The sequence below is a fragment of the Eleutherodactylus coqui genome, chromosome 1 (assembly GCF_035609145.1).
Source record: "Eleutherodactylus coqui strain aEleCoq1 chromosome 1, aEleCoq1.hap1, whole genome shotgun sequence".
Classification (NCBI taxonomy): Eukaryota; Metazoa; Chordata; class Amphibia; order Anura; family Eleutherodactylidae; genus Eleutherodactylus; species Eleutherodactylus coqui.
Genome location: NC_089837.1, coordinates 278,181,957 through 278,195,166, shown reverse-complemented (window position 1 = coordinate 278,195,166; position 13,210 = coordinate 278,181,957). Strand labels below are relative to the sequence as shown.

The following is a 13,210-nucleotide window of genomic DNA, read 5'->3' as shown; positions in this document are numbered from 1 at the left end:
TGACTGCCTGACTGTCTGACTGTCTGACTGTCTATCTGACTGAATGTCTGCCTGTCTGCCTATCTGTCTATCTGACTGAGTGTCTGCCTGTCTGCCTGTCTGACTATCTGTCTGTCTGTCTGTCTGACTGTCTGACTGTCTATCTGTCTATCTGACTGAATGTCTGCCTGTCTGCCTGTCTGCCTGCCTGCCTGACTGCCTGACTGCCTGACTGCCTGACTGCCTGACTGTCTGACTGTCTGACTGTCTGACTGTCTGACTGTCTGACTGTCTGACTGTCTGACTGTCTGACTGTCTGACTGTCTGACTGTCTATCTGACTATCTGCCTATCTGCCTATCTATCTGCCTATCTGCCTATCTGCCTATCTATCTGCTATCTATCTATTCATCCATCTATCTATATACTATCTATCTATTTATCTACCTCATATCTATATACTATCTATCTCATATGAGATAGATAGATGGTTATATAGATAGATGAATAGATAGTAGATAGATAGATAGATGATGAATAGATAGATAGTATATAGATAGTATATAGATAGATAGTATATAGATAGTATATAGATAGATATGAGATAAACAGTATATAGATAGTATATAGATAGCAGATAGATAGTATATAGATAGCAGATAGAGAGTATATAATGATCTATAGCAGAGACAGCACGCAAGAGCAGTCTCTGCAGTAGATCGGCACTCCCCCTGCTGGACTGTGAACTAGTAGGGTAACATACATTGGCTGGCAGGAAGAAGACTGCTTGTGACTGTACGTAACCTCATAGCAAGAAGAGGAATCAACCAGCTGAAGGTGAGATGACGCCGCCCCCCCCCCCCCCCCCCATTCCAGACTGCAGGAGAAGATCAGCGAGGAGAGGATCTGGTTAGTAGTCTGACAGGGGAGGAATACGTAGGTATAGAATTTTTTTTTAATGACAGAACCTCTTTAAAGATACTGCCTACAGACAGCGATTTTTAATAACGATGTCAGGCAAGAGCTAAATTATACCCTTCTGCTAAACCAGCTAGAGATTTTATGGGGCCTGGTGAATAAAAGAACACTGATAAAATGGGCCAGGTTAGGTAGAAATTTTCAGCGGGAATTTCAATATCTATAATTTAGGGATTAATTAGCAAAAGTGATAAATGTTTTCCAACAAATACCCATAAAACCATACCCAACAGATATTCCATTCCATTAGCAGACTGGATAACTTCAGTACAAACAGAGGAACTGCTAATTCCATTGAGAGCATCATTAGCTTTCTTAATGACCTAAAAATATGAAAAATAGTATGTATAAGTTGTTAACATGTGACTGTAAGACTACGTACAAGACAGTGAGCAAATCAGATGAACTTTTCAGAACCAATTAGTTCTTTCAATGTACAATTCTATACATTAAATGTAATGTTACAAAGTGAAAGTGCACAATTAGAATTTATTTTCTACACTTCAGATTTTCTACAGCGGCCTTGAGAGCCTGTAAGTAAAATGTGGATGCCGTTTACAGTGGGCCATAGTTTTCTAAAAATATATTGAAAAAAATCTATTTGCCAAACAATTCTCCGGCCGAATAAAGGATTCATTATGGAATTGCTATTGATACAGTCTATTGATATCAAGCTACAAGTACTCTACGTTACATAATAAATCACCAGGAGTAATTGCTCTCCTTTATTAAGGCATTCCTGCAAGAGAGCATACATGTACATTATCCAGTGGCAGGGAGGTCTATAGAGCATTCTCAGCAGCAGAGCCCAATCCATAAGCAGCAGGTGTGATCCAACACCCAGCCAAAACAGCAGCCAACAGTATAACTCCGATCGCAGCAGCTAACGGTTTAAATTCCATCAATTCTGACACTGGCATTTAAATGGCCAGAGGGAGGAAGTTTCTTCTTTTACACTGAAAGGCTCCCACTCACAATAAGAATGAGGGGTGCTGTTCAAGTGTCACAGCAGCCATGTATTTCTGCTTATTAAGTCATGCCTGTGGCACAGCTTAATATAATGTGTAAAAGTACATTATACTGCAATACTTCAGTATTGAAGTATACTGTATAAGCAATCAAACAATAAATCAATAGTTCAAGTCCCCTTTCTAGACTTTAATAAATAAGTAAATAAATACAAGGAAAGGAATATTAAAATAAAAAAAAAAAATTCACTTTTTTTTTTAACATAAATAGCATAATAATAAAAAAAAAAAACATTTAAAAGAAAAACATATTTGGTATAGTCGTGTTTGTAAATGTCGTTTTAATGCATCTATTAAAACGATGCATTATTTATTCTGCATGGTGAACACAGTAAGGCTGCCTGTCCAAGGGCGTTGCGGTATACCGCCGCCCGGGATCAGGAGCCGGTAGACATATCTTTGCTGTCAGCCTATCTGACAGATAGGCTGACTGCGGAGAATCGCGGCAAATCACAGCACGCTCCGAATTGCCGGCCACGAGCGGAGAATTGCAATGATTCTCCTCTCGTTGACAGGGGGAAACGCTCTCCATAGCAACGCTATGGAGAGCTTTCACTGCATTCCCATGGCCGGATTATCGCCGCAGGAAACGCAATGAAAACCCGCCCGTGGACAGGCAGCCTAAAAAAATATATATATAGTCTTAGAATTGTGATTTTTTTTGATCACCCCATCTCCAAACAAAATTGAACAAGATAAATAAAGAAATACTCCAAAATAGTAACAATAGAATCTACAGGTCGTCTTGCAAAAAAAATATATATATATATTTCACACTACCCCACTGACAAGAAATATAAAGTGATGGTGGTTAAAATATTGCGACAAATTCTTTTTATAAAAAGATATATTGTACAGAATAAAGTTAGCATGTTATTTGTGCCCAACTTTGTATGCTGTAATAAGAAGACCCACGCCATTGCGTTTTTTTTTCTATTCCACCCCACTCAAAGTTATAAAAGTTAAAGGTACTATTAAACGATACAGCTTGTCCCTCAAAAACAAGCCCTCAGATGGCAAGGTCGATGAAAAAATTAAGACGTTCAGATTTTTTTCTTGTGATAAAGAACTGGAAAAGGTCACATAACAATCAGTCTTTTGCTGTATATGGACCAGGCTGTGACATTTTTGACTACAATAAAAGAAAAAACAAAAAATCCACAACAACCCAAACAGTAACTACAACAGTAAAGGCCCATTGAGACAACAATTATCGCTCAAAATTCGCTAAAAAGCCATATTTTAAGCGATAACTGTTGCATCTAAACACGCAGCCATCATGCATTTTCTGTGCACGATTCATTCATTGCTGATTTTTAGCATGCTAAAAATCAGCAATGACTCTGATCAGCGCCGTGCGCTGAGTTCTCAGCCAGATACCAGCTGAAAGCATTCTTTCAGCTGGTATCCTGCACTGAGCTCTCAGAGATGGCTCCGAGAACAAAGCAGCTCCTGCTGTTCTCGGCAATATCAGCTCAGCGGGATACCAGCTGACAGCTCGGAGAACAAAGCAGCTGTTTGCATACACAAAGCAGCTGCTGTTCTCTGAGTGGTTAGCGGTGTCTGGCTCCGCCTGCATTTAACTCTTTAAGTAGCTAATTAGCTACTTAAGAGTTATGCAAAGATGATCACTCAAAACTGTTACTCAAACTGTCATTTGAGTAATTTTGAGCGATCATCTTTCATTGTAAATGGGCCTTAAGTTACCTGAGCAGCCCCATTCACCTGAGACTATACATATTCTGTATCAAAATAAACAAAATAAGGAACCCAATTTAACCCCGTAAGGACGCACACTACTTTTACATATTTGGATGTGGCAATTTTGGGGAAGGAGGGGGGGGGTCTCATTTCCACTTTTCAATAGCCATAACTTGTTTTTTGGAAGTGGGGGAAAAGGGCCAGGCAGGCTGACAAAAAAAAAAAACTACCGTCATAACGGGACTTTTTTGATAACTTTTATTGCACTTTGTGTGAGACTGAATCAACAAAAACAGTATTTCAGTCTGTCATTTTTTTTTCAACAGTGTTCACAGCGCGGGATTAAAAAAATGTATGCCAAAAATGCATTTTTTTGCGTTTCTTATTTTTTTTAAAAAGAATGTGTGCAAAAAGAATTTACCCCAATTTATTTGGATTTTTCACCATTTTTTGATTGCTCAGAGAATATACTGCTATATATGTATTTATTGACCAGCCCGAAAGCTAATGTCTCTATTTGCCTGACTCTGGCTGCTGCAGTAATACCCTGGATGTCAGTTATAGTCGCGGTACCACTGTAATCATGCAGCCACAGCTCTCGTGTATGTACGATCACCGTGATGCACTATGATGTTGAATGGAGGGAACCGTATCGTTCCCATGATGCAATGGTATATCTTGGGGTGGAGTCAGTAAATATTTTGATATCAATTTGCAAATTAACAAATACATATATTTAATACCTAAAAATTAATGAAGCTGTAAAAAATAGAGGTTCAGTTAAAGGGGTTCAGTTAAAGGGGTTCAGTTAAAGGGGTTCAGTTAAAGGGGTTCAGTTAAAGAGGTTCAGTTAAAGAGGTTCTGTTAAAGAGGTTCTGTTAAAGAGGTTCTGTTACTGCTACCGACATGTTTGTTTTAGTAAATGCTTGTATTCTCCATGAAATAACTTGTGGAACTATGTTGTGCACTTCTGTTATACCTCTTGAATATTTATGATTAAATTGGGTTGCCTCTCTGTATAGTCTGGAGCTTTCAGTACTGACTGAACAATGTGAGTGTGAAGGGACACACCCACAATTGGCAACACCCAATGTCAATTTATTCATACATTTCTAGGAGTTTTAACAGGAATAACACAGTTACAATGGAAAATTCTGAAAGGTTTATAAGCTTTCAATCAGCACTGTATAAGAAAAGATGATCTAGAAATGCCATTTCATGAAGAGCACGAGTATTTACTAAAACAGATGTGTCTGGAGAGTGTATAGGTCCTCTTTAAAGGTCTACCTTTAAACTACTAATGGCTTATCCTCAGAATAAGCCAAAGTACATTAGCAGGAATTCACTGAGCCAGACCCCACCAATCAGCTGTTTACCAGGTTTATATCACAGAAAAAACTCCAATTGATGTGAATAGGAAGTTTGCCTGTAATATCAGGATGGGCCAGTGCAGTGGGTATGGAGCTGTATGCTTCCTGCAGAAATCAGCTTTGTGCATGAGTGAGCTGGCCAGTGAACAGCTGATCCGCAGGGTCCTAACTGCTTGAACCCTACTAACTTACTATAAATGGCTTTGCTGAGCAAAGACCATCAGTAAGTTAAAAGTTGGGCAATCCCCTTTAAAGATTTGTACATGTTATTACTAACAAAAAAGAAAAACAATTGTTTAAAATAAAAGAATTAAAAAACAACCCTGTGTCTCAAAAAGAAAAAGAAAGCCTCTGTAGCACACCCTCAGAAGCCGTAGCATGGAGGACATTATACAGCAGCACTATACTGTGTTGTTGTAAATCCAGCACTGGAGTGAGAAAGGAGAAGCAACAGCATCTATCAGTCCCTCTTTAGGGCCATTTATACGTAACTATTGTCGCACAAGATTCTTTCAAATGAAATTACACATTAATCGTTACATCTAAATGCAAATTCATCTTGCACCATTTGTTTATTGCTCAGTCTCAACTAACATAAAAATCATCACTGGTTCACTCACTTCTCGCTACATCTAAACGCTCCACGCTCAATGTTTCACATATTGAGAAGCATTGAGCAAGAAGTGAGCGAAGATCTGCCTGTCTAAATATTCTGCATGAGCGCTTGCAACTAGTGGTGACGTCACCTGCTCGTTTAGACGATAGCCATCACGTGATATAATTGGAACACAAAGTCCTCGCTCTACCTAAAACTGAACCTCTCAAAAACCGACCCACTGGTGTTTCTGCCCTCTACTAACCAACCTCATCCTGACATCTCCACCTCAGTGTGTGGAACCAACATAACTCCCAGACAGCAAGCCAGCTGCCTTGGGGTCATATTCGACTCTGATCTCTCCTTTACCCCCTACATCCAATTTTTGACCCGAACATGTCAGCTGCACCTCAAGAACGTCGCAAGAATCGACCCTTTCGTTACCGCGGACACACTAAAAACGCTCACTGTTGCCCTCATCCACTTTCGCTTCGATTATTGCAACTCGCTGCTGATCGGCCTCCACTGCTCCAGACTCTACTCCCTCCAATCCATCCTGAATGTGGCAGTCAGGCTCATCTTCCTGTCCAGCCACTTGGACACTGGCTGTCCCGTCAAATACAGAATTCAATTTAAACTAACTACCTTCATCCATAAAGCTCTCCATAGCACTGCGTCGCCCTACAATGCCTCCCTCATCTCAATTCACCACCCAACCCGGGCCCTCTGCTCTGCTAACAAAATCAGACTGAGTGTCACTTTAATTTGAACCTCTCATCCCCGCCTCCAAGACTTCTACAGAGCAATACCAGTCCTCTGGAATGCGCTACCCAAAACTATCCGCGCAATCTCTGATTCACAAAACTGCAGGCGTGCTCTAAAAACGCACCTCTTTAGGGAGACATACCACATCCCCTAAACCAGGGGTGTCAAACTCATTTTCACCAAGGGCCACATCAGCCTTATGGCTGCCTTCAAAGGGCCGATTCTAATTGAAAAACTGTACAGTAAAAATGAACCCCACAGCGGCCCGATTGGTAATAAGGTCCCCCATAGTGGCCATTGGCGCACACTATATATTATATATAAATAAACATATACGCACACGATCACGCACGCATGCATATAACACAGACGCACACTATCACGCACGCATGCATATAACACAGACGCACACTATCACGCACGCACACATATAACACAGACGCACACTATCACGCACACATAGCGCACAGACGCACACTATTATGCACACATGCCCACAGACGCACACTATCACGCACACAGACGCACGCCCACAGACGCACACTATCACGCACGCACACATATAACACAGACGCACACTATCACGCACACAACACAGACGCACACTATCACGCACGCACACATATAACACAGACGCACACTATCACGCACACATAGCGCACAGACGCACACTATTATGCACACATGCCCACAGACGCACACTATCACGCACGCACACAGACGCACGCACACTATCACGCACGCACACAGACGCATGCCCACTATCACGCACGCACACATATAACACAGACGCACACTATCACGCACGCACACATATAACACAGACACACACTATCACGCACGCACACATATAACACAGACACACACTATCACGCACGCACACATATAACACAGACGCACACTATCACGCACTCACACATATAACACAGACGCACACTATCACGCACGCATGCGCACAGACGCACACTATTACGCACAGACGCACACACATTATATATATATATATATATATATATATATATATACACACACACACACACACACACACACTTCTGCATTTTTATACTTACCTGCATCCAATATGGTCCCACTGGCAGGTGTACTGTCTGCTCTCAGTCCTTCTTGGGCCCCTGATGTCTCCCAGGCCTGCAGCCATGAACAGAGGAAGGGCCGGTGAGGGGAGGTCAGCGCTGAGTACTCTCACCCTGCAGCTGCTCCTCCTCAGCGTCGCTCTCATGTTCTCTGCAGTCTTCTTCCCTGCTCCGCGGCCGGTGTCAGTCTGCTATTGGCACTCCTCTATTACTGTCTGCACTATACAGTACAAGCCGATAGCAGATTGCATACTGACAGCAGCACGAAGGTGAGGGAACTTACTGCACAGTCGGCGGGCCACAGAAAATGAGGCAGCGGGCCGGATTCGGCCCGCGGCCCTTGTGTATGACACCTGTGCCCTAAACCAAACCCCTCTGTACTTCACCTGATAACGTGCTTCCTGTGGTAGTGACTGAAACCCTGCTAGCCACACCGATTCAGCTACCACACGGCTTATGTCTGACCATTGTTTATGTGTATAGCATTCCACACTCTATATCTCGCCATACCGTGCACATCCCCAGCCCCTTTACCTTCTGTATCCCCCCATTATTTGTAGTATGTAAGCTCTTGGGGCAGGACCCTCGCCGCTATGGTTTCCATCAATTGATTACTATGCAACAGTGGTTTTTGTATTTTTGTACTTTTGTCTTTCTGTATCCCCTTGTTTTTGTAAGTCCTGCGGAATATGTTGGCACTACATAAAGATTATTATTATTATATAAAGATTATTATGAGAGATGAGCGAACGTACTAGTTTAGGGAGATTTCGCAATCAAGCATCGCTTTTTTCGAGTAACTGACTACTCGAGCGAAAAGATTCGGGGGCGCCGGGGGTGAGCGGGGGTTGCAGAGGGGAGTGGGGGGGGGGGGGTGGGAGAGAGAGCTCCCCCCTATTCCCCACTGCTATCCCCCGCTCCACCACGCCGCCCCCAGGCGCCACCCGAATCTTTTCGCTCGAGTAGTCAGTTACTCGAAAAAAGCGATGCTCGATTGCGAAATCCCCCTAAACGAGTACGTTCGCTCATCTCTAATTATTATTAAATAAGTTTCTTATCTGTGCTTATATTACTGACTTATACCAATAGTTACTCTTTAGGGGGTGAGAGAATGTCTATTTTAGCAAATCAGAAAATGAAAAATTATGAAAGACAAAGAAACATACTCACTTGTAGGGCACTTTCTAAGCAACGTCGCCATTCATAAGCATATCTTTCACTCTCCTAATAAATTGAAAAAATTATGACATATATTATGAAAACTAGTATGCAGCATGTTTTCCAAGTAAAATGTATTGCACCCTCTACAAGGTTTGAATATGTTTATAAATAATTATATAAATCAGGTCTTTTTTTTTTTAAACTAAAAAGACTATTTGGATTCTAAATCATTATTACATTTGTTATTGTTGAACTAGGTTATCGAACAGACAACTCTACACCTCAGTACATAGCAAACTGCATTATTGGGAGCAAAGTAGCCAAGAATCCACTCCATAATGAAAGAAAATTACAGAAGGAAAGATCTATCAGTTTGTAAAATACGTGATAGGAAAAAAGAGAGGCGCAAATACACTTTCACAGCACTGTATTATATGGGTCATTCCAGGACAAAAAAAGCTATTCTGCATAGAAGATCTCCAACCAAGCAAATATATAGTAGGCATGGACGGCAACTTTTACTGGTTTGGGATCAGATTAAAGAAGTCAGAAGAGTTTTGTGACTTTAAAATCTAAATTTCTTCATCCAAGAGGAAGCTCTAAGACTTACCATTGGCCACATCATGACGATACTGGTTGGATTACACAAGATCAAATTCTTTGTGTGATTAAAGGCTCATGTCCACATACTTAACCGTAAAACGCTGCAGATCTCCCCCCAGCGTTTTACCGATTTTGTAAATAACTGCTCTGCCGGCAGAGACTGCATATGGCTGTGAGTGCACTGCATATGCCCACATATCACACACACATGTGCAGTGTGACTCCTTTTTTAAAAAAAGATTCCCAGCTGTTTCAGAGCAGAGATGCGTATGAAAATGTATTACGTATGGGCAGCTGTTCATACACTACTTATACCAATGTAAAGGACTGTGTGGTATGCAGAGTAATAGAACATGCTGCAATCTATTTCTCGTGCACATCGATACGCAGTGTCTACACGCTCATGTAAATACTTTACAATGACTTTCAATTACTCCATTCACCGTGTATCACGCGGCAGTGCAACACATGGTTGTGGGCATGAGCCCTAAGTATTACACAATCTCAAAAGTACTAAAGTAGAAACTTTGTACTACCGTCTAGTGATTTAACCTTGGCCAAGACTCAATTGAATAGATACACAAGCAAGAATGATTATTTAACTGAACAAATTGTATGTCTGAAGGAGATTTGTCACCCAATTCATGATATGAAGCATATTCAGGCGTGTTTGGTCATATTTGATACCACTAAAACGGTTGTCAGTATAGAGTTAGTCACAATCAAGAACCATTTCTCAAAAACTACAAAGAACGCCTTCCTACAGTTTTGTGGTAAGAAACTTCCAAGTGAGGAGTGTATGCAGATATGTATAAATTCTTTCAACTTTCTTTCTGGCGTGTCTCAGTTAAAAAAAAAAAAAAATTGTTCCAATTTCACTTTAACTTGTATTGGAATTACAGTGAATTAGATGCTATTATGAAGAGAATGACATCCTGTACATTTTTCTAGGCTCAATTTCTGAGAAATGAATTATCAAAGATTATGGTTCTCAGCTACCTTTGGGAAATTTACCTCCCTGTAGTTCTCGATCTGAAACCAATGGATCTGAAAATTGATATTTTTATATACATTCTAGTAATAAACAAATATGCAAAGTTTCATAAAAAACGCTAATTATGTAAATATTCAGAATAATTACCTCTACTTCTCCTGTAAGATCTTTATATTTGTCCCTGATCACAGGTAACGAAGGTTTCTCAGTAACAGTATGAGAACGGTCTCTGAAAGGATGATCCATAGCAAGTGGGATTCGATTTATTTCTTTATCTCCAAGACTATGGCTCCTCTTATGAGATCCTGCATAGATATAGGCCAGAAAAATAAATGCACAACCAAATGCTGTCCGCCATTGCATGGTCAAAAACAAGATATTCTCTTGTCAGCAGTCACTTTTTATACCAACCACTTGCACACAGGAGATTAAAAACTACATTACGGGGCAGACTTGTACAACTGTATAAAAAAAAAAAAAAAAAAATGTCTGTGTTGCCCACAACAACAAATAAGAGCAAAAGCAAAACCAAAAGTAATGTGGTAAAACGTCATGGAAATTCAGGATTTGTATGGAGGGGGATCGAGAGCCAGCTGTTTCTTAGAGCTGAAACCTGTCCCAAACAGCTATAACTTTATCCATCCATGGTGGCCAATCGCTGCATGATTTTTCCGCTAAGCTGTACAGCCCCACTGGCCATTGCAGCTGCATGCAGCTAGCTACACCATGTGCCTTCACCCTGGGGTATGCCAGTTGCTCCTGAGATTGTCAGGCACAACTTGCAAATTGGACAGCACACGGACTCCCCATTCATATGCGGATACCCATGGGCACTGCATGTGATACAGACCAGAACAGGTCCATGTGGATGGGTCGGGAAATGTGCCAGTGTGAATGGGCCCCAATAGTCAAATAAGAGAAGTTAGGCAGAAGCCCAGTGTTGACAGATTTTTCCTTGTGTACATTAAACATTTCATCAATTTTATCTTGCTAAAAAGACTTAAAAATATTTTCCTAGTACTCACTCTTGCATATTTCTTACACCATAAATTATTTGCATAACACCACACAGGTTGTGAGCAGATCTATTAATCCACACCAAAAGCTGCATGTAGAACTCTGGTGACCTTCACTGAGAAATCTAATTTCCAATGTTCAGCAAAATGTAATACTGGATGAAAATACTGGTATATCGACAGAATACGCAAGTATGGAAAACTAATTAGACATATGAATACCACCTACCTTGAGCACAAAGATCCAAAGTTTCAAGCTCTGTCTTAATCATTTCTTCACTTGATTTAATTTTTCCTTGAGAAGTGGCCAATAGAAAGTCAAATTTACTTATTTTGGGTTTTTCACTTTGAAATTCCCCAAAATCATCATTTCGAAGCTCTGCAGGAACAGTAGGGTCTGATACAGTAATGGTGTCGGCAATGTGTCCCAGTGCAATTGAAGAAATATTGAGACCACTCAACGTGTTATCATGTACTATTTCAATACGTCCTGTGCTTGCAGTATCAGGTAAACCATCTTCTGCCGCTTGGAGTTCACTAGAAAAGGTAGTTACTTTTGATATGGTTGTCAGGGTGAGATTTTCAGTACTTCCAAAGGAGGTTTCTTTTTTTGCAAACAAAGATGTAGAAGAGCATGCACCATGATCAGGGCTGAAAAAAAAGTCAGGCTGCTTTTTGGTTGGATGTACGTTGTCCTTCTCTGACCAGTCAGAAATTGTCAAACTGCTTAGTAGGGAGCAATTGTTGTCATTCGAGCCTTTAAAATCATCTACATGCAAAATAACAAAGAAGAACCAATATGTAGAATATTGCTAACATTATAAAAGCCACTACCACCACAGCTTACATCTACAACATATATGTCTCTGATACTTGTGTTGCTATATATACTGTAAAAGAGTACACCAATTTTAAAGCAATAAAGTAGTTTCTGCAAAAATTATAGGACTGAATAAATTTGAATTCTAGAAGGGCTATGAAGCATATGCTCACCTTGGAACACCATTTTACACTTTACATCTAGACATAATGTACATATACTAGCACGTTCTAGCATAAATAGTCATTTTCTTTGCTGGCATCTGTTTAGTTCTGCTCTCACATATCCCATCAACACCTTCTGGTTTCATGTTTGGATATTTAGTTATTGCATACAGTGATCTCATAAAGAAATAGACCTCTCAAAAACGGAACGCATTTGGTTGATAGCTTAGGCCACTCTCACACAGGCATTTTTTCCAGCGTTTAACGCTTCGTTTTTAAGGCGCAGCTCTAAACGCTGTCAAATGCTACCATTGATTTCAATGGGGCTTCTCAGACAATCCCTAAAACGCAGCATTTTTAAACACTATTTCTCAAGTGCTGTCTGTTCTATTTTCATGTGTTTTAAAACGCGATTCTTTACACATTACAATAAATCTGGTGCGTTTTCAGCGCTGCTGAATACGTAATAGAATATGGCTACCGCGTTTGTGACTGGTTTTTTTTAGTTCTGACATTATCAGCTTGCTTGGCTGCATTTATAACTGTGCTGAAAACGCAGTCAAACACTGTCAAAAACACATGTCAGCCACAGCTGAAATGCAGTAAATGCGGTGTTAAAAAAATGCAGAGTTTTTACAAGCACATGTGTGAGGGTGGCCTAACACTAGAGAAGAGAGAGGGGATGCAAAAAAATCTAGACAAGCTTGAACAGTAGGCGGTGACTAGCACAATGGTAATTAAGGAGAAATGCAGAGTCCTACATCTGGGCAAGAAAGATGAAAAAAAGCACATACAGAATGGAAGATATTGGGCTAAGCAGCAGCACATGTGAAAAAGACTTGGGTATACTAATAGATCATAGACTGAACATGAGTCAACAATGTGATGCAGTAGCAAAAAAGGCAAACAATTCCAGGATGTATTAAATGCAGCATTGAGTCTAGAT

At 40.6% G+C, this 13,210-nt stretch overlaps 1 protein-coding gene across 3 annotated transcripts in view; it reads right to left on the bottom strand.

Annotated features, from left to right (window-relative positions):
- The window catches only part of SYNRG (synergin gamma), a 242,020-nt gene that overhangs the window by 45,901 nt on the left and 182,909 nt on the right, over positions 1 to 13,210 (bottom strand). For all 3 annotated transcript variants that reach the window (XM_066609210.1, XM_066609193.1, XM_066609202.1), the window contains exons 13-16: positions 11,510 to 12,049; positions 10,412 to 10,569; positions 8,677 to 8,730; positions 1,183 to 1,279 (exon numbers count right to left, since the gene is read on the bottom strand). In XM_066609210.1, the coding sequence (XP_066465307.1) occupies positions 1,183 to 1,279; positions 8,677 to 8,730; positions 10,412 to 10,569; positions 11,510 to 12,049 (849 nt within the window). The remainder of the gene's footprint in view (positions 1 to 1,182; positions 1,280 to 8,676; positions 8,731 to 10,411; positions 10,570 to 11,509; positions 12,050 to 13,210) is intronic.